This window comes from Macaca nemestrina, chromosome 12, assembly GCF_043159975.1.
Source record: "Macaca nemestrina isolate mMacNem1 chromosome 12, mMacNem.hap1, whole genome shotgun sequence".
Taxonomy (NCBI): domain Eukaryota; kingdom Metazoa; phylum Chordata; class Mammalia; order Primates; family Cercopithecidae; genus Macaca; species Macaca nemestrina.
Genome location: NC_092136.1, coordinates 37,768,738 through 37,790,890, shown reverse-complemented (window position 1 = coordinate 37,790,890; position 22,153 = coordinate 37,768,738). Strand labels below are relative to the sequence as shown.

Here is a 22,153-nt window from a genome sequence, read left to right as displayed (position 1 = left end):
AAACCCACCTTTTCAGACACTACTTGTCAAAGTAACCATCAAGGCAGCTGCTCTGGGAAAGACTTCGGCCCCAAAACTCCCAGACTCTATTATTTTTTCACGTTCCCTTTGCTTAAAGGGGGGAGGGGGCGCGAGTCTTTAGTGCCCGGTATGTACTCCTTCTGTTCTGCAGCAAAGAAGTTAAATTATTGATAGTGGAAATTGCATGGCGGAGGTAATACTCGCACCCCATCAGCTAGAAGCTCCATTTGATCTCGGCAGAGGCAGGAAGATTTCATGCTAGCTCGCCGGGGGGAGCGGCAGCGAGAGCAGCCCTCTCCGCGGTGAATGGGAAAGTGGGTGGGAGTCCACGAGAGGGCTCCACGGTGCCTTGACGTGAGCTGTCATATGATACCTCCGCTGCCTCGAAATAGACACTCTAGTGCACGAATTACCAGAATCAAAATTCAGCGCATTTAAAATGATACATCTTTTATTAGAAGAGTTCCGTTCCAGGGCATTGCATGCTTTTGCAGATGTTTTCACTTCCAGCCCCAGCAAACACACATATAAGCTAACCCTTTTAATAACGAACCAGGGCAGCAAAGATAAATAAAAAATCTTCTGCTTTAACCAGAGTGGGGGTAGGGGATTCGAGGGTGGGGGCAGAACTGGCTCAGTTAATCCTCCCCCGCCCTCCACCCCCACCACTGCCCGCAGCAAAAGAGCAAATAGTCTTTCGGGTTCTCATTTGCCTGTAGCCAAGACCCATGGAGAGAACTTATATGGCTAGGGTCCAGAGGACATTTTCAATTATCCGTTTGATGAACTCTGTCAACCGTCTACCTGTGTTTCTGCTTTAAGGCTAAATTTTATTCTCATTAGTTCAACCAATTTGTGCAGACCTTAAAATTTAGAATAAAGAACAAGACAGCAGTACCGTACTTAACTCGGAGTCCCTGGACCTCCTCGGAGCATAAAAATCACCTGAGTGAGTGTTAAAATGAAGGTCTTTCCTCCTGAAATTGTGATTTAGTAGGGGTGGGGCAGGGTCCAGGAATTAGAATTTTAATAAATACCACAAGCAATTCGAATGCAGACAATCCGAAGTCACACTTTGAGAAGCACTCTCTTGGGGGTACAACACTGGGTATCAGAGGAATCTCCCACCAAGCCCACACCCAAATTCCGCAGGCAGCTTTCTGTGTATGTGCACTTTCCTGTAATCTCAAAGGGATTTGACCTAATAATTGCTAAGACTCATTGCTGTAAGAATTTCCCTAAAGACTCCAACATTAATTTTGCTAAAGGGAAAGATTTATAAACAGTTTCCTTTCCTGGACCCTCTTGTGGTTACCAAGAATGTGCTGTTGAACTGAATATATAATATTATTACATACTCAGTTCAGTTTACCTAAGGGTTTACAGTTAACAAAATGAATTCACTAACATTAGCTATTTTAGAACTTCTAAAGACTAGTGACAGAAATTATTTACCCGTTTTATAAAAGAAGAATCCGATCCTCTGCCAGGAAATAATTTACCCACGTTCACACAGTGAAGTACCAGGGACAAGACTTCAGTGAACTCAAGAATTCCTGCTAGAAATAACCCTGCTTCCATCTCCCCCACCCTCTAAGTGAAGCTATCTGTTCCTTGGAAGTGTTATCAGAATGTGTGATCATTCAGAGCGCCTTTGCAAATTGTTGGACTAAATAGTCAAATTATTCAAATATATGCATATTCTTCGAGTGTCACACATTTAGCTTTGCACCTCTGTCAACTTGACAGAGCACATGACCAATACAAACTACCCTACAGCACAGATGGTGGAGTTTATTGTGGAATATTTAATGTATGTGAAATACGCAGGCTAACCAGAAAGCAGTAAAGGACAGAGGGCATGAAGCTGGGTACCGTTACCCCAGAGATCCTCTGTGTTGGTTCCCAGGTTGTAAGCTGAATGCAGACATAATTTCTTTTAGTAGCACAATACAATTTAAAAGGCTAGTGTTATAAACTAAAAAAATAAATAAATACTTGTACGACGTTATAAAGGACTGGAGGAACCCTACTCCAAACTTTAACTTTGTTAACTTCAAACTGATGCTTCACATTTGCTTGAAAATGAGTTCTACCCTCAGTTTTTAAGCTCAATTGTAATTTATTTCCTTCTGAAAAATACCTAGCAAGTTAATGCCAGGAATCTAAGCTAGCATTCTGAACGCTGCTCACTTAGAAGTTATGGCAAATCTTTTTCCTGCTAAATTCACATTGGCACGTCAGCATTTCTGCTAAAGGAAAAAGTGCTCTCATTTCCCAGACTCTGATTGGGTGGGTCTATGGCCAATCTTCTTTTTCCTGCTCTCCCCTGACATTATATAAATAAATGTGTGTATCTTCGCTTTCCAGTGTGTGGTGCAGTTTTACTGAGGAAAAGACAGAGGAGTCAGAAATGTCAGGGATATTTAGAAAGAAAAGAAGATCAAATGCCAATTCAGATAACCATGATGAATCACACCTCTTAACACTTCTAAGCATTTCCAAACTTTCTGATCTGTGATTATAGCATTAGCAAAATTGTATGCGACCAGACTTAAAACACATACTTATTTGCCTTAAAAGTACATCTTACATTCAAAAACAATGAAGCCAAGGTAAACAAAAGTTGTACCAGTGCCTTGCATGGAATTCTAAATATTATTTTTTATTTGCTTAATTCAGGTAGCATATAGAGATAATTCTAGAGATCTAAAATCAAACCTTGTACAAAATTATTTCCCTATTGTGGGCAAAGATGATGCTGAGAATATAGGGCATGCATTTCTTATTCTTCTTAAAGATTGGCATGTGACATGATTGATATGTTTGGAGCAAAGTTTCCAAGTTTATAATCTGAACATTTTCTCTATTACTAAAATGAGGGAAAGTTTCACAGCTTGAAAAAAAGATGCTACCTATTTCACTTTTGTGGGGCTTAAAAATTAATTGTGAATTCGTCTGAATCTTTATTTCTTTTTGGTTATGTTCTAATATGATCCTAACCCAATGTTCCAGTGGGGACAAAGGTCAGGAAGAAATGTGAATTCCCATCTATTCTTGTCAGGAAATATAAACTAATCCTCGTTACCCAAGTGGGAACAGAGGTAGTAGGCTTGACATTGACATGTTTTTTCTATTAATAATTTTAATTGGCTGAGGTCAATTCTATCATTATAAGCATTTTATATTTAATTATGTTTATTTAAGCTTCCTAGTTACTCCTACCTTCAGTCTTCCTTGCAAGAAAAAAAAAAAAAAGTTGTCTAGTCTAGTATCAAATAAGTTGGCCTAAAAAAACTGTTGAAAATTTCCGTAATTAGCATAGGGAAAATACTAAGTAAACAGAAAACTCTGCTACTGAGCAGAGTGGCAGAGGTGTTTCCAAATTCATGCTGGATAATTTGAAAGGCCCAGGCCAATGTTAAACTATGTCACTCACAATCCTTGAAATTCTTGTATAAGGCCTGTCCTGAGAAAAACCTTAAGGGAGACGTAATTTCCCTATTCATTAGATGGTATGCTCTCACTAAGCTTTTTATGAACCATAAGAATAGCTCTATACCATACTCAAATGTGTTCAAATTGGTCAACACCTGTTACAGGAGTTATGTAACCAGGCATAGTCATTAGTGGCAGACAAAAGAAAGGAACCACAGCCAGAAACTTTTAGAAGGGCCAAGACTAGGAGAGTAGAACAAGAGGGTCAAAAACTGATTCCATCTGGGAATAATATTTAGTTGGATCAAGAAAAACAACATAGAAACCATTAAGAAACTGTTGAGACTAAACCCCCAAACATATGAGAATCATCAACTTGTAGCCCTCCAAGTTACCAGATTTGTGCTGAAAACATTTAAAAATTAATAATGAAGAATAAGTTTGGTTTACTTGTTATAATATTTCTATAAGTGTGGTCAAAAGGGATGTGAGATTGTGGACATAAGTTAGAGCTGACAGTAATAAATAGCTGTGGTATTAGTTGGTTTTCTAGGAGAAAAGCCATGAGAAGAATTAACAAATTTAAACCAAAGGGTTTCAGGACATTGAATCAGTTGAAAGATGAACATTAGGTTATTTTTGAGACTCACCTATTTAGGCTGTATGATGACTGGAGTGAGAGATTTTCTACCGCCAAATTTTATATTCTTCATGAAAAAAATGGAAAAAGAAAAATATACAAAAAGATAACTTAGAAAAAAAAATGGAACTTCCTAAAATCAGATTTTAAAAACACACACTAAGAATTCGGCCTACTTTCATGTGATTCTGATATGAATCCACATAGCACCTCTCTTTAGTGGTCTTTTTGATCAAGGATGTGGGCAGGATGTGCAACTGGCCCTCTTTCTACCTCCAGATAGCACAGGCATGGTGAGAATGAAATCCTTAATAGTACATGTGTGAAGATTGGGTTAGGCTTTAGATTGGTCTCGCATATAGAATCATTTGGAAACATCTGAAACTCCTGACTTTCTCAACTTTAGTTTCCTTTCACTTCATAGCTACAGTCTTTCAGTTGATGAAAGATTGCTGAGTATCTACTATCCATCAGAGGCTATTCTATGGGCTGATACAGGCAGATGCATGAAATACATTTTAGTCCTTTACATGCTCATATTCTAGGATGTAAGAGTTGTATTTTAATCCATGGTGCCACTTGCAAATTTCTTAAGCCTAGGAAGTTTTGTTTTCTTTTCCCTTGCCGTAGGTTTGGTGTGTAGAAAGATGATGGTAAACGTACCCCTTGTGGCCAGGGAGTGGTAGTGATGGATAGGAAACTTGCTCCCAAAGCTGGAGTGGCACTTAGAGACTGGGGAGGGCCCACCACAGTTAATCAGTCCCCAGTTATTTTGGTTAGCAGTGTTTTACAAAAGGTAGACAAAGGAGAAGGAGTGGATAGGGTGGGAGGGAGGAAATGAGACCATTTTTGTTTGAGACAAATAATTTTTCTAAATATGATAGATAGACCAATAAAAGATAGGTCCAGAAAGGATCTTAAGAGATTATCTCATCTTCCTCACTATTTGTAGGCCTATCATGGCAGACCAGGGAAGTAGACTACACATCCTTCTTCTGGGGAGCTATCTAGAATCCAGCAATGCTGGTGCTTGGAAGTCCTCCTGTAATGCATTTTTTGTTCCTGTTGCAATTTATATCTTATTTCATTTCATTCAACCTTAGTGAAGATGGAGAACAGCTGCTTACTAACCTCCTTGTGTTATTAAGTCACCACTCAGACTTTTCTCATAGCAAAAGATCAGATCTCACAACCTTTCTTCATACACTCCGACTTTCAACCCATTAATCATTTCCCTTGGTCTACCCTGGACCTCCTCCAAGGTTTCTATATTTTTCTGAAAATGTGAAGCCCCAAACCAGACATGTGTGTGAAATTATCCAGGGCTCAGGAAACACAGGAGTCATGAATTATCTGAACACAGCTGTTGGGAAAAACTAAAGGGAAGATTCAATCAGATTGACAAATCCTCCCCTTGCAACTTGGAGACAGAGTAGTGGTTGTTTAATAAAAAGATGAGCCTTCATAACAAAGCTATGTCTTCTGTCTTTAGCTTTTAAATGAAGCATTATTTTCAAAACAAACAACTCTTGAATAGAACATTTAGCTTTCACTGTTTTCCTCCTCAACAAAATTGTTTAAGAACCAGTGGCTTTTCCGTACTCCATTTAAAATCCCAAGTTGTAGACCTTTAACATTTAAATTGGATTTGTGCTTTCATATTCTCAGGTGCTTATTATATACTGATATAATTTCTCTCAAATATAAGGTCTATGAAATACTACACTACTTTGGAAGCTTTACCTTTCACCTAAATTGAAGCATTTCTTTTCATTTTGTCTGCACACAAAATCCAGTTAGAATAAAGTGAATAAAACTAAGTTGAATTCAGTAAAAAAGAATTATGCTAACCTACATGATACCTAGAATCAAGTCTTCATAAACTCATCAAGTATGTCTCCATTATGGCCTTACAACCCAATGTGACCAAATCATGGGATCAGCAGAGATATTGTTCCCATGACCCATGGTTGTCTGTTCAGGAGATATTCTATGGTGACTGTAAAATCAATCCAGTTGGTCCAAGAAGATATGAAGCCAGATATAGAATAAAGTTTTAGCACTCTAAAAAAAAATGGGGTAGCAGAGGAGAATGTTTACTTCCTCTTCATAATATCACCTTGAGAAATGGTCTGGGGACTTTGTAACCAAAAAGAGACTACTACAAGTGTTTGCTGTAAGTAGGTACTACTGAAACTTCAGTCAGCCAGTGAGAGGGACCAAGGAGTGGTAAGTCTAGTTGGATATAGGAAAGGCTAATGCTGATACAGATGAATAGGACAAATATAATGTTTCATAAAAGTTGAAGACAGAGAGATGGGGTGGAATGGGGAATGAATTGGTGAGAGTACAGCTATGAATTTAAATTCCAACCCCCATAATTGTTTTTTTGTTTGGTTGGTAGTCACTGCCGTGTATGTACTCTGGGAAATTACTTCTTTTTTGCTGCTTGGACAGTAGTCATGACCTGGGAATGGGGGGTTGTGTGTGTGGGAGGTGAGATATTATATGGCTAGATATCCAATTTTGGAAGTCAGATGTCGATGCCATAATTCAAACTAAATATATTTCTGAGACACAAACTAAGACCATAGTCAGTTTTCCTCAAGACAGTTTCCATGCTGAATTAGAAAAATGAAAACCAACACTTCCCTTATTACCAGATTTCATGTGTCTCCCAAATGCAGTAAAATGTTTAATATTGAGGATCTTTTATTTCATAGGCATGTTTTCCTGAAGGCCTTGAAAAGAATGAGCCAAACATATGACCATCCACTGGCCTTTTTAATTTAAGTAAGTTCCCAGTATAAACAACGAAGTTAGCTTTGCTTTGTTCATCCCTTTATGTTGATACTAAATACTGATTTGAACTACTATTCTCACATAATAAACATATTCTTATAGCATTATAACCAGATTGTGGATGTAGATCATGTTAGAACTACTTTGCAAGCCAGATTTCCATCACCTTCCATCTTGTCTGCACATAAAAACTAATTAGAGCAAAGTGAGTAAAAATAAGTTGAATTCTATAAAGAAGAATCATGCTAATCTACATGATGCCAATTTATCTCAAAAGTATGTACAAGTTTGACATATTCTTGACTATTTCTTAGATTAATTTTGTTTTCTAATGTTACTTTTTATCATTGTACTTTTGGAAATTCATATCGTTATTTATATGATTTTGCTCTCTGTTTCTAGAAAGCATTTATAAAACATCAGATTTACCTTTAGTTAATCAATGTTTATAAGAGCACAATTTTAAAAGAGTATTTAGTAATAAAAGTAATCACAAAAGCAGAATTATATGTATGGATATTATATGAGTAACAAAGAAATTGCTCCAAAGAGTATTTCGTTGTAACATAAGGAGGGTTTAAAAATAAAAATTTTAAATGAGCAAACGTTTTCTAACGTTTTAAGAGTAGGGATATTAATAAATACAAATAATTTTAGAAGTCCTCTTTTTTTTTTTTTTTTTTTTTTGATACAGAGTTTCACTCTGTCGCCCAGGCTGGAGTGCAATGGTGTGATCTTGGTTCACTGCAACCTCCGCCTCCTGGGTTCAAGCGATTCTCCTGCCTCAGCCTCCCGAGTAGCTGGGATTACAGGCATATGCCACCATGCCCGGCTCATTTTTTAAGTTTTAGTAGAGACGGAGTTTCACCATATTGGTCAGGCTGGTCTCGAACTCCTGACCTCAGGTGATCCACCCGCCTCAGCATCCCAAAGAGCTGGGATTACAGGCGTGAGCCACCGTGCCTGGCTAGAATTCCTCTTTTATTTCTTGATCACTTTGGGGAAAATATAGTAGTCGTCGTCATTTTCTTGGGGTGGAGGACCAGGAGTGAAAAGAATTTTGTCACTGAAAATCAAATAAAGCTGTTGTCAAATCTCAGATAAAAGAACCAAATGAAGTAACTCTGAAACAAGTAATAATACAGGAATCAATGAAAACTTGAAGTTTCAAATTTTAGCTCGTGTCTCAATAGTCATAAAGTAACTACAGTATATTTAAGAAGTATAAAGTATAATTAGTTTTGTCCTACCATTTTGAAATTAATAATATCTTAGTAGAATGCTATTAAAGTGTTGTTATACTTATGTTTTAGTAATTAATCTGTTTTTAATTTTATTTTGAATATTAAAATAATTAAAATCTTGCACAGACTGTCCATGGTTTCCTTTTGATATGACTATTAGGAAATAGAAGAAATATCTTTGTCATATGATATTATTATTATTATTATTATTTTTAGACAGAGTCTTGCTCTGTCGCCCAGGCTGGAGTGCAGTGGCGTGATCTCTGCTCACTGCAAGCTCTGCCTCCCGGGTTCACGCCATTCTCCTGCCTCAACCTCCTGAGTAGCTGGGACTACAGGCGCCCGCCACCACTCCCGGCTAATTTTTTTGTATTTTTAGTAGAGACGGGGTTACCGTGTTAGCCAGGATGGTCTCCATCTCCTGACCTCGTGATCCGCCTGCCTCGGCCTCCCAAAGTGCTGGGGTTACAGGCGTGAGCCACCGCGCCCGGCCTGTCGTATAATATTATTTTAAGGCCCAGATAGCAGTCAAAAGAACTTGGGTCCTAATTTGAACTGTCAGTTTCTGGTCATGTAACCTGGGCAAGTGACTTCACTAGCCCAGGATTGTTCAGATAGATACCGTAAGGGCCATATAATTGTTTATTGAATAAATTGAGAGATCTACCACTGTGCACGTCAGTTGTCCAATCAATAAAATGAGGTCAGTGGGCTACAAACTGAGTTTGCTAAACCTGGTGACACATTCAGACCTTATCTCAGAAAGAAGAGATGGTTTAGGTGATTTCAACGCATGAGGGGAATCAGTGAGCTAGATCATTTGTAAGGTACTTTTTCTATCTAAATTTGAACTCCTTTCAGGAACTGTAGATCATTTGGAAACTAAACTTGGAATTCATGCAATTATTTCCTGTGATTTTAGGGGAAATAATTGCATGAATTTCAAGTTTAATTTACCAAATGATCTACAGTTCCTGAGCCAAGGTAAGGATTTATAGTCTTCCAGCCATCATATTACTTAGTTATCGCTGACAAAGCTTTAGGTGGACTTTTTCATACATCAAAATGTCCTTCAAGATCATCCCTTTCTGCTAGGCTGCTTTCAGAGCTCTGGGACATATCAAATCCATTATGTGTTCATGGTATCCTTCTCTGAATAAATCGGAGTGGAGGTGGGATGAAGGCTCTCCATGGATTTCCGCATCTTTGATTACTTACATGACTTTGGCAGCTCTGCAGAGACCACTGACTTGTGTGCTATCTAAGACATAACGGTATGCATCCAATCCCTCATTTAAAACCACATCTTTCTAGGAGCTGCTTTCTAGGAGGAAGATGGATGAAGTAAATATATCAGGAAGATGCCCAAGTAGATACACGACTCCCTTACCCAGGATATATCCCAGCTTAGTTTCTAGAGCTAGTATCCAGAATTCTGAGTTGCTGCAAAGACACAAAGGACCCAGACACCAATTCCTGGCATGCTCCCAAATGAAATGCTATTTTCAGGAAAGTTGCAAGTTTGGAGGGATCCTTTGGAGGAAGAGCATTGAATTGCACAAGGAAAGCCAATAAACATTTTAGTCCCCAACAGGGACTATAAGCCTTGTAATTACGTTTTAGACTGTGCTTGTCCATCCTCTTCTTCTCCGTATCTGTAAACAACATGTTAGCTTTGGAGGTTTGTCATCCACTGTGTGTCTTTGGAGAGGGTGTTCCTCATCACAGCATCTGCAGTATTATAGCCAGTAACAGCTCGAAAAGGCAAACTTATGAAATGGCTTCTAAACATACTAAGTCCTAATCCAAACAATTTATAACGTTTCTTACTCAATAACTCTCAGAAGTCAACTGACTTGGAACTGCCCTAAACAAGTTAAGAAAGGAGTCAGACATCATCCATTGGGTTAATAAACTAAAGTGGAAGGAAGAACATGCAGGTGAAAAGTTTCAGATTCTAATCTCTTCAGTGACTATATACTTATGTCTGGATAATTCTGTATCTTGATAGTGTTTTAAGTGTGATGATAATTATAATAATAACAGCTAAGAGTGAACAGTGATTTGTAGATTAGTGATTAAAAGAAGGGTGTTGACATTAGACAGACCTAAGTTTGAACCCAGCTTTGCCACTTATTGGCTCTGCTAATTTAAGATAGTAAATTAATTACTGATGCCTCAGTTTCCTTATCTTTAAAAGAAAAATAATCATCTTTGCCTAGAAAGATTGTTGTGAGGATTCAATGAACTATGGAAATGCAGAATCCTCACCATAGTGAGCTCAACAAGGTTAGATTTTATTATTAATGCATATGATCCTCACCAAACATTTTAACACTTTTGCCGTTTTATGATTATGAAAACTGGGCTTCAAAAAGGATAGGTGACAATTAGCTATTTGAAAATCTCTCATCGGTTAGCAAAGATCGAAATGATTCTAAAGTAGCACTCCTGGAAATGAATTGTGAGACTCATGGCCATCTAAAGAGTTGTGGTCAAGATCTTGTAAGAAAATGTGCATGTAAACCATCTGATAATGGGAGACCCAGATTAAATCTGGGTGGTAGCTATAACATGGGGAGGCATAAATTTATAGTGGACTTTGGAATCAGAAAACTTTGGGTTTCAAGTTTAGCTTCCCCACTTCAGATTTTCTGTGTCAGTTTGGGCAAGTTACTTAAATTCTCTGAGCTCTAGTTTTCTTCATCTATCTCTGAGAGTTGCTTTGAGGGTTAAGTAATATATGCCAAATACAAAACAAATAACAGCACTAGATGAACGCAGAATAAATGTCATCCCACATAATTACAATGTGCATATCCTTTCCCATGGTGTAGTAATGACAAACAGGAAGAGTTTCAGTAATCTGTTGGGTTAGTGAGGTCAGAACAGGTATTTTAAGCAATGCTGAGTTAATGACTAGAATCTGAACTTTTTATCTTTTTCAATGGAGTTATGGATTGCTAGTGTAATGGGGTTGTGCTGGTGATACTAAAGATAAACGTTAGAGTAATAGCAAGCTCAGTCAATAGAAACATGCTTACCATGCCCTGGCCTTCTCAGTATTTGGTCCTTTCCTCACTTGGCAGCTTGTCTAATGGCAAATGTGAATTTTAAACATTTTCTCCCAATGCCAGCTTCCTTTTGCCAGGAAGGAAACCACAATGGCTAATGTTGACATTGACTAAATTAACATTTCTGAATCTATGCTGTGTTAATAAGTGCTTCTCAAATGTTCTGTTGTTAAATATGTGTGGGAAATGTTACACAGTAGTATTTACGTGCTTTCTCACCAGTATACATCACAGACACCTTCATATCACATGTCAGTTTTATAGATACTTCAAAATACATTGATACTTATCATTACTTCAAAATCATAATTTTTTTTTGCTGTTAGACCTTATTTAATGCATTAAAAAGCATATATATTTACTATATCACATATGTTATTTTAAATGTTTTTATGACTGTACATCAATTCCTTTGGCTTCCTTTGTAATCTTACATGTTTATTTCATTCACTTAGATTTTTTTTTTTTTTGAGACAAAGTCTCACTGTGTCACCCAGGCTGTAGTGCAGTGGCTGATCTTGGCTCACTGCAACCTCTATCTCCCAGGTTCAAGTGATTCTTGTGCCTCAGCCTTCCAAGTAGGTGGGATTACAAGTACGTGCCACCACGTCCAGCTAATTTTTTGTTTTTGGTAAAGACAGGGTTTTGCCATGTTGGCCAGGCTGATCTGGAACTCCTGACCTCAAGTGATCCACCCGCCCTGGCCTCCCAAAGTGCTGAGATTACAGGCATGAGTCATTGCGCCTGGCCCCATTTAGACATTTTTACGAGAAGGGTTTACATAGGCTTTACCAGACTGCCAAGATAGTTGAGTCCATGGCATAAAAGTCATTACAACGAGCAATTCTTTTTTTTTTTTTTTTTTTTTTTTTGCATATCCAGCCCAGGTTGGAGTGCAATGGCATGATCTTGGCTCACTACAACCTCTGCCTCCCTGGTTCAAGTTATTCTCCTGCCTCAACCTCCTGAGTAGCTGAGGTTACAGGCATGAACCACTAATTGTCTGTATTTTTACTAGAGACAGGGTTTTGCCATGTTGGCCAGGCTGGTCTGGAACTCCTGACCTCAAGTAATCCACTCACCTCGGCCTCCCAAAGTGTTGGGATTACAGGCATTAGCCACCGTGCTGGGCATCAGAGCAATTCTTAAACATTGATTATGGAAGTTATTGGCAAGGAAGAAGTCCTTAGCAGAGGAGGATGGTGAAAGCAGAAGAAATAATTGTTTCCTACTAAAGTAGCCAGAACAACAATGAGCATGCAAGGTAGAGAACAGTCAATTCAAGAGCCCCTGTATAATTAGAACTCCATCGCGACTTCCCTTTTTATTTCTCAATTTTCTCCACATTCCCTTTCTTTTCTCTATTCACTCACCCTGCAATGCCCTATCCCAAAGGCTTTGGATGTTTGTGGCACATTTCTGCAATCACCTGATTTTTGAATTTTTTCCTTGTAGTAACCTTATTACTTAGAGACAGGAGGTGGTTGATATATTTCCTTAAAGCTGCAGGAATCAATTCTAACTCCTTTTGGTACTGATGAGCAAGGTGCTCCAAGGAAATTTCTAGATAGCATAACATTATAACATGCACTCTGGGAGCAAAGATCTCAGAGCATTTTCTGCTGCTGTTTAGGAAAATTGTTGGATCGCCTTTCCGAGGATGCGAAGATTTTGGAGTGGATTTAATATTCACTCAGAGGTTAAAAACTTTGACAAAGTACATTTTACTTCCTGTAGTGGTCTCGGAAATGCCCACAGTGGGTCAAAATGTCCCATACAAGCTACAGCTTTCTCCCAGCTTCAGGCTGAATTGTTAAATCCAGAGGTCACATGTCACTAAACTGCTGGTTTTTAGAAACTAGACTTTAAAGATTTTTTATTTTTAAATTAATATTTTGTAATATATTTTGCCATTTGTCTAAAATAGAATTCAAGAATGATGTCTGTTATCCCCAGTGCATCAGAAGTTATTTTAAATATGGCATCTTTATAAAAGTCAATAGCTGCCTCATCAAAGGGCAATCATGTCTAGTGTGGGTGGCTGTGCCAATTGTTTTTGAACTACTGCAGCAATCTAGCCAATCCCAGGGAATGGCTTGCAGTCTTCCTACACCCACATTTTTTTTCTTAATTATCTCCACCAGGCTGAGTTAGTTAAGGACAGATCTATAGCATTTCCTGGATGTCAAAATGCCCACACACCTTCTGCAATCCTTGGGCTACCCGCTCCCTTTCATGTTTCTTTTGGTTTGTCCATCTAATTATCTATTATCATGTGTATATAATGCATTATTCATGAGACCCAGGCCATTTCAGGATGTAATATCTTTGAATTTAAAAGGAAATGACCTGAAAAATTAGAACTTCTGCTTGCCCAAAGAAAATAAACAGTAAATTTGATAGTGGGTCTTCCATTGCACCACCTGTTTTTAAAAATAATCCGCAGAAATTTGAGATCACTCTCTAAATTAAAACTTTCTCAGTCATCATTCCATAAATGAATAGGTTCAACACCAAGATTCCTTCTATTCTGGGTTTGAATATATTACTTTGATTTTTTTCACGATATACTTCTTAACAAGTTAAAAATTTGTGGTACCCCAAATTGTAAATCATCAAAAGTTAGGGTAACTTAGCCTTACTTTCCCCAACACTGCAAGAAATGGTTATAGACTATATCTTTTATATCACTCAAACTTGGGACGGAAATGGAATATGGAGGTTATTCTGAGAACATCTCTTTTGTTTTATGTGTGAGGAAGCAGAGATCAAGAGTGACTGATTGACTTTTTTAGGTACTGACAAGTGGTTGGAAGTAAAACCTAAACTCAGGCTTTTAATCTTATTCACTGTGTTCTCTTGAAAAAAGGAATCTTATGAGTCTAGAAGTCTGTCCCCTTCTAAGGATTGGAACAAATAAAGAGACCAGTCTTTGTCTCTAGGCCGCAAGATCCACCAAGATAGGGATCATTTGGTCTTATTTATTCTTGAATCTCCAGATTGTAATACAGTTCCTAGCACATAATGGCAAATAATGTGTTGCAAATTAATACTTACAAAATAAAATTATGAATGCTGGAGTCTCTTTAGAAAGTATACCTTTTGGGCAAAACGGGAAATGGTCAGCCAAGCTCATGATCCACATAAGTATCAGAACATCTACCAAGATAAACAGGTACCCAGCGTTCAAGACTGGGATGAAATTCCAGAGGGTCAAAAGAAAACAAGCCAGCATGAATTCATGTATCAGATATGGGCTGGGCTAAGTGACCTCTGAGAACCTTCCCAGACCCCAGATTCTATGACTCACAAGTAAAAGTAATGTACATCTTGGCTTTGGCTCTTGTTATTCTCTGTATTTGTTTTTTTGGGGAATTAGCAACTATGACTTAGATGGTATGTCAACTAGAGGAAGAGTTCTGCTGTCTTTGAGTTTCTAACTGTGGCAGAGGGAAACACTGTCTTAGGAAGGCTAGTTAAAACTTTCCATTAGGCCTGAAAATTTCGAAAACTATTTGTAGACAATGTTTTTAATTTAATTAAATAAATCAAAATAGGAGAAAATAATGTCTGCAGCTCCTCTGATGCCTTAGTGGAGTTTAAGGCAGCGTAGTCTAGAGAGGAACAAACACAAATTTCCTTAAAATTTGAAGAAAGATTCTGAGTTAGTCTTTACATCTTACTGGTAGTGTAGTATTAGATAATTCTGCACCTTACTTTTCTCATCTGTAAAAGGTGATTGGTGATTCCTCCCTTACATGACTGATAAGGAAATCAAATGAAACCTGTAAAGAGCTGTCAAAGTACTATATGAATCTAAAGTGTTATTACTAGGAAATACAAATAAAGTCTGCACTGCCGCAGAAAAATGTCTTCTAGGACTATTTTATGATGTTGGAAAGAAAGAAGAAAAAATATCCAGCAGAATTTTAAAAACTCAGAATGAACACTCTAAAAATTACCAAATGAGATTAGAGGCAGGGATAAAGAATTCATCCTTCCATCTCTGCACCATAGTGTTTTAGGGGTATTAATCTTTATGAAACACGTGTATCTTTCTCAAAAGACACTTGTTAAAGCAGCAGCTCTACATTCCAAAGTGAAAGAGGAAAGATGTCATATTTTCGAAACTATAATCACCTTTAAGCCAAAAAGGGGAGAAATTTTTTTGTTGTTGAAAAATTTAATCTTTCTTGCTTTAAGACCTCTATTTCCATAGCACTCAATGATGGTAAGCTTTCACTAGATGCTAATGTTTATTTTTATTGCTAAGTACTACGCAATGTTCTTGACATAGATTATGGCATGTAAATTTAAGAGACTCACTGCTTGTTAAATTCCCACTAGAAAACACACACAGAGACACACACGCCCATACACACACACACACACACACACACACACAGAGCAGTAGCAGATCAGCAGAGAAAGACACCAGCCAAAGAAAGATAATTTGAGATACTTCTGAGGTAGCAGTTGTAAAATTAAAATAAGCAACTCATTAAATTATCCATAGAGTGAAAAGAAAGCTGCAAAAATAGATATTTTTCTGGCAAGTCAGTGCTTTTCAGAACAAATTTAGTTTTCAGCAGAGCTTTTAAATCTGATGATATCAGTTCATATTCATTAGAGTTATTTAAATGGTTAGACTAGTTTGTCTTAATTAAAATCAAAGAGTAGCTTTACTGGCCTTTGATAGAAGTATATTTAATAAAAAATATGCTCAGTTAGACATCATTTTAACTGACAGATTGTAAGCAATATGATCAAGTGAATGTTACTTGAGCAAGTTTGAGTCTGGTCCCAAAAATCACAGAATTAAAAAATAAAAACCCTTTGTAAATCATGCTTTAATGCTGGTTTTCCCTTATTTCTGTTTGTTGGCTGATTATCTATTTTGTGGTCATCCAGTCCCTTGCCTTCTTTCTCTCACTGCCTGATTTTGGAATGTTGTTTCTTACTAAAGCTTCCCCTAGAGGACAGGCCAGGAAAAGGAAAGAAACTAAATTCACCAGCTTCTCTTCTTAAGAATTTAGATCAGAGATTTGATGGGGAAAGAGACTGGCAAATGAAACGGGAAGCTTATGTATGTTGATTTTAGATATTTAAAAGCCTTCTTTCCAATGTACAACAGACAATTGAAAAATAATATTTTATAAGCCAACTAATCACTTGCTTTTAAAATCCCCACTTACTACCTTGAGCATATACATTAGATTATGTTTTAAAATAACTAGTACTCTGGTTCAATCGAATGAAAATGCTATATGCAAAGAGAACGTCATAATGATACCTCCTATTTATGGAGTGCCTGCTTCCCAGTTTGCAAAGCCCTTATGGACATTCTCTTCAATCCTCCAAAAATTGCTGTGTTGTAGGTCTTACTATCAATGACACTGAAAAAGCTACTGGCAGGATGCATATATTCTCATCTGAATCAATACTGGTATACTCCATTGGGGGAGCTAGACCAAGCTAAAATCTCACATACAGAAATATTAATATGCAAGACCAGGGGGTATAAAAGTAGGCTAGGTTACTGTTGATTTAATAGCAGCTAGGTTAAAATTCTCTCTTTCCTCTTTCTTCCCTTCTCTCTGTCACCTTCTAGTCTTCTGACTGATTCGAAGCAGGACAATTGGAATGTCTTGCCTTCATGCTGAAGAGCTCTTGGTAAATACACATAAACAGTGAATATCAGGTGCAGCATTCTTAAAGTGATATTCATTTCCACAACACTTTAGGTGAAACCATGTCATCTTACAAGTCCAGTTTGTGTGTGTGTGTGTGTGTGTGTGTGTGTGTGTGTGTGTAGAGAATGACGTGACACTTTTGAGGTTTATTTAAGTTGTTAAAGATCTCAAGGTTACAAGACTTAGACTGTTAAGCATTTTTCCTCCCAGGGACACGAAATCTACAATTTTCTCGGTTCAATTGTCAGCTAAATTGGCAAGTCAACTAAAAGGATAATATTCCCTTAAAGATGCATTCATTTGAAGCCCTAGCAACTGTATTAGGCAGCAGCGAGTATTCTCTAGCAAGGGATGGCGCGGGGAGAGGGAACTCTGCAATTTAGAGTGACAGATGATTTCTTTCCCATCCATCAAGCTGCCTCAAAATGTCACAATATTTACACCTCTTTCTTGGTGAATTAGAATCCAGAGACAAGCAGACAGAAAGAAAAAAATAATAATTCCGGCCGGTTGCCGCCTGATTGGGAAAAGCAAGCGTTGCACCTTTAAATTCTGCTCCTCCATTCCCCGTTCCGCGAACCCCCCCTCCCTTCCCGGGATTTTGCAATAAATCTCCCAGTTCTGCGTTCAGCCCTGCAGATCCGTATTTAAAACAGCACCATCTGGGAAGGGTGGGTGGCGATGGTGATGCGGGCGCCTTGGAGTTCCTTTGCAGCACGCTTGGAATTGCATCAGACTGATCAGAAATCCCCCCGCCCCCAAGCCCAGCCCCTCCCGCCACGCTCCTTGGCCCGCCCCTCCCCTCCCCTCCCTTCGCGTAGATCTGACTGAGAAAACGACTGGATCTCGGAACAATCTGTGCCCCATTCGCTGCAGGCTTGCTCCGTAAACCCTGCCCTACGCTCCCTTTGTGTGCCGAGCAGCCTATCACCGTCATCTGATCCTAGCGCCTGTTTTTTATTTTTTCCTTCTAAATTTCCACAATATCCTCGCGTCGCCTATGAATCCACCTGCGCAGAGTTGGGATTCTTTCTTTCGTTCGTTAAAACAGCCGAGTCTTGAGTTTCGGAAATAGGTTTTTCCTACGTTCCCCTCACCCCTACCCCAAGCCCTTGCCTTTTAATTAAGAAGAGCTAATCCGGGGAGAAGTCCAGAACCACCAAGCCCTGGGGCGAAAACTGCCACCGGGCACGGCTCTGTGGCCGGAACAAAAGGCCTGAGAAGGGGGTGGGGGTGAGGGTTATAGGAATTGTGGAGAGGGTGGTGGCCCCCGCCCAGGGGCGCCTAAGTCCCTGAGCTTCCCGAAGAGTGGCAAGAGGACAACGCAGCCGCGCGTTCCGGCAGTTCGCGGTCCCTCGGGGGTGCAGGCGGGGGCGGGAGAGGTAGAACACTGGCTGGGCGGCTCCGCGCCGCTTCCATCTCACCCGCCAAGCCCCCCACCTCCACCCCACGCCAGTCGCCAGGCCCACCCGGGTGGCGGCGGTGGCTCAGCGACTAGCCAGCCACCCTCCACCGATGCCTCTGGACGCAACCTCGCCCTGGCAGGGCGGTCTACGCGCCCAGCTGATTGGTGGCTCTGTCCAGCCGCCGCACGGAGCTACGAATGTTCTTCTCCACCGCCTCCAGCCGCCCAGGCCCCCTCGCCCGGCCCGCTCCCTGGCTCTTCGGTCCGGAAAGGACCTTCTACTCCCAGGCGGAGGCCCCCCTTTCCCTGAGTTACCCCGACTGACTCGGACCTGGGCTCAGTGAGGCATCCGGCCCGGCTGGGGAGCGGAGCGCGGTCTCGGCAGCTCCCCTTCCCTTGAGAAAGCGGGAGCCCTCTAAGCCAGCGCCCGAAACTCGCGGGAAGGGAGGACAGAAGGAAAAAAAAAAAAAGAAAACACACACACACACACACACACACACACACACACACACACACACAGAGAGAGAGAGAGAGAAAGAAACATCCAGCGAGGAGCGAGGGCGACGGAGAGGAAGAGATAGAATGAGGGAGGGATGGAGGCTGGAGGAGGGGGCGGGGTGGAAGAAGGGGGGCGGGAAGGAGGGAGGGAGGGGGAAAGAGAGGGAGGGAGGGATACAGAGAGAATGAATCCTTCTCACTAGAAGAGCTGAAATTACCTTGATTCATTTTTGTGTTGGAGGTTTAGCTTTACCTCCTTCCCTCTTCCCAACCTCCACCTCCTGTTTCCCCACCGCACACCACCTCCACCGCCTAATTCTAAATGCTACAAAGTCAAATCTTAGGAAATCGAATGTTGTGCAAAAGCTTCATAATTAGTAATGAATCTACTGTACACACACACACGCACACGCACACACACACCAGCAAAGAGAACGGAAAAGAGGGAGGTGAAGGGGAGAAAAAGAGAGATAAATCTTACATTTGAATCAGACATTTGCAGGTCCAAGTTAACTAAACTCATTATATCCGCAGGAAGACTGAGTTTCTTTTTTTTTTTTTCCTTCTCGCTTTGCCCCAGGGTTCTCACCTAGGGCAATTCAAACTGAGCAAATACCAAGAAACAACCCCCTCTCATGCTCCCCCTCTACCTCCTCCCCTCCACCACGCGTCCTCTCCGGAAGACAGAGTATCAAAATAGCTCAAGAATTGGGGATGCAGGGGGTCCCCGCCCCGGTGCTTACCTTCTTTGCGGCTTACACCACCCCGGTGGCTAGATCCTGGAGATAAACACTTGCATTTCCCAAAGTTAACCCAGTATACCAACCCGGAGCTTGCCAAGAGTCTATTCCAGCCTACACCGCTAGGAAGCCAACTTCAGCGAGCTCAATGAGGGGACCAAACTGGGGCTCGTTTTCCAAACGCTCCGCTCCAAAATCTGACTCTCTCTCCAGCCCCGATCTCAGTGTGAGCCGAACCTCAGAAAAGACGCTTTTTAAGGGCGACACGGGGTTGGCTTTACAGCGGGGCCAAGAAGACTACCTGGGGGTACCGCCACCTCGGACAAATCCGTTGGCTCTGTCCAAGGTGCTGAATGGACTCCGATCGCCCAGATTACACACCCGGCACAGCAGGAGGAAAAGGCTTTAAAATCTCTAATTAAGTGATACTTGATATTGCTCTAGACGGTTTCTTCCACTTCCTTACGTTTTGTCACGTGCGGATGGCTTTGCCAAAGCCATCCGGTCAATAGTTGATCACATGTTGATGAGAACCTTTTCTTCTACGAGAGGATTACCCATTTCATTACCGGTGATATGCACTTCTGACTTATTTCTCTCCCCCAACCCCAACCCCCATCTACACCTAAACTCCCAGTCTCTACCCCACCCTTATCCCCACTCCACCCCCTAACCCCAACCTCTAACGGCATTATTGTTTTTAGATGGAAATTAACCCCCTTGCAAATGTCAATTACATGCCCACATATAAATCATAGAATATGATCATACACCATACACATAAAGAAAAAGAATGGAATGCAAGACGGCTGAGAGACAAGCATCAGCCTTGAACAGCCAATATAACATCCCCCCCCCCCCCCAGCTCCAAGTTTGTTCCACGCAGCTCCACATAGCTGTGTTAAATCTCAAATGATTCCAATTAAAGTTGCACTGTGTAAAAACCCGATTCCCCTGGCCTGAGTAGCTGCTGTTCTTTGGCGTGTGAAGTGCTAGGAAGAGCCATGATATGCCCGTTGTTAAGCAACATGTCAAGATTTTTCAATTATAATGCAGGGTTTATTGCTACTCACCATTGTGCCTTTGCTGTCCTGGAGACTCAAGTGTCTTAAAATCTCGTCTCCCCAACAGATGCTGGAAGGTAATGTGTCTTGTTTGAAGTCATCATGTGAGAAGTTCGGCTTTGCTCAGTGGATCGCCCACCACTTGGTGTGACTTATGAATCTAATAACCCTTTGCAATATCCGCAAGCTTAAACTCTCAACCACCTTGGCGACTACAGAAGACAAAGCAACTGGCATCGATGTCGAAAAACCTATAGATTTACGCAAACGCCCTCACTCCGAGAGACACGTTTCCTTTTGAGTTCTTACGTGATTCTAATGAATGAGCGAGGTTACCAATGATTGTCCAACTGCCCTGCTATGTATGTAGCAGGTGTTTCCTAGGGCTGACTTCTAACCGCCCGTCACTGGGTCCTGGCACAGAAAGTTCCCAGAGAAAGTGAGGAGTTTCAGGGTACCCCTACAAACAAAACAAAACAAAAACAAAAACCCAGCCTGCACACCGCTCCCTTGCCCACTACCCAGGTCACACCTGGGGCTCCGGCGAAGCTGAATTCGGCTCAGGAGATTTCCCTGTCGCCAGGTAAGAAAACCTTCGCCTTGTCAGGCTAGGGCGGGAAGACCGCTGGGGAACTTGTTGCTTATCAGCGCCAGCGGACTACCGCTTTAATAATAATACCAGAAAAGCGCAGAAGGGAGGGGGTGGGGGGCGGTAACGGCGACGACTAACCTTGCTGTTTACGTGACCGACGCACTGTGACTCCCTGGGTAAAAAAAGGAAACTTCTTAGAAAAGTTCGTGCCCCTCCCCCTCCCCCATCATGACTAAGGGTCTCCAGCCGATGAGGTCGTGAGTGATGATCAAATGGGGACTGGGGGGAGGGGGGCGAGTAAGTGACTTGTCCTTGGGAACATCTGCATGCGTCGAAGCGCTCATCAGCCCAACAACTTTCCCTTTTCCTCTTAGGTACTGATGACTAGGCGAGAGGCACCAAGGCGAGCCACTAGTTGCCCACAGAAACCTGTGTAAGCCGAGCTCTCGAGCGGCTGAGTTGAAGGAAGTTATGACTGCGTTTGCTTTAATGGGTTATGGCTTCCCAAATGTGAGTTAACAGCCCCGGTGCGCAGCTAGGTCGGAAGGCGAGACGCGGAGAGCGGAGCCGCCGGCCAAGGCAGGGAGAGTAGGGGAGGCGGCAGGTTGGGCGCTCAGCGGCTGCTCGGTGCTGCTTCCCCGGAGTCGGTTCCTTATCCTGCGGGGGCTGCCCCGCCGCCCGGGTGCCGGGGTGCCGGGGTGAGCGCGGCGGGAGCCGGGGCTGGGGTGGCGAGCCTCGGAGGGGGCTCTCCCAGGAAGCCACGCGGTTAGCGCCCGCGCTTCACCACCAGTGGCTGCGCAGGCTGGGAAGCGGAGAGGTCACGTGTTGGCGGAAAGTAACTTGGAGGCGAAAGGATGAACTTTGAGAAAAGGAAAAAAAGCACAATGAAACAAACCACCCCCTTGGAGTGTCAGATAGAGGGGGAGGCGGGAGGGGATGGGG

The 22,153-nt window shown here is 41.2% G+C and overlaps 1 protein-coding gene across 6 annotated transcripts in view; it reads right to left on the bottom strand.

Annotated features, from left to right (window-relative positions):
• Positions 1–21,265, bottom strand: part of LOC105463281 (brain derived neurotrophic factor) — a 67,866-nt gene extending 46,601 nt beyond the window's left edge. The window contains exon 1 of one of the 6 annotated variants that reach the window (XM_011710305.2): positions 20,629–21,265. In XM_011710305.2, the coding sequence (XP_011708607.1) occupies positions 20,629–20,631 (3 nt within the window). In that variant the 5' untranslated portion in view covers positions 20,632–21,265. Of the gene's footprint in view, positions 1–8; positions 336–19,296; positions 19,322–19,558; positions 19,994–20,628 lie in introns of those variants that run through there. The other 5 variants (XM_011710306.2, XM_011710308.2, XM_011710309.2 and 2 more) reach the window with 5 other exon arrangements.
• Between the last annotated feature and the right edge of the window lie 888 nt (positions 21,266–22,153).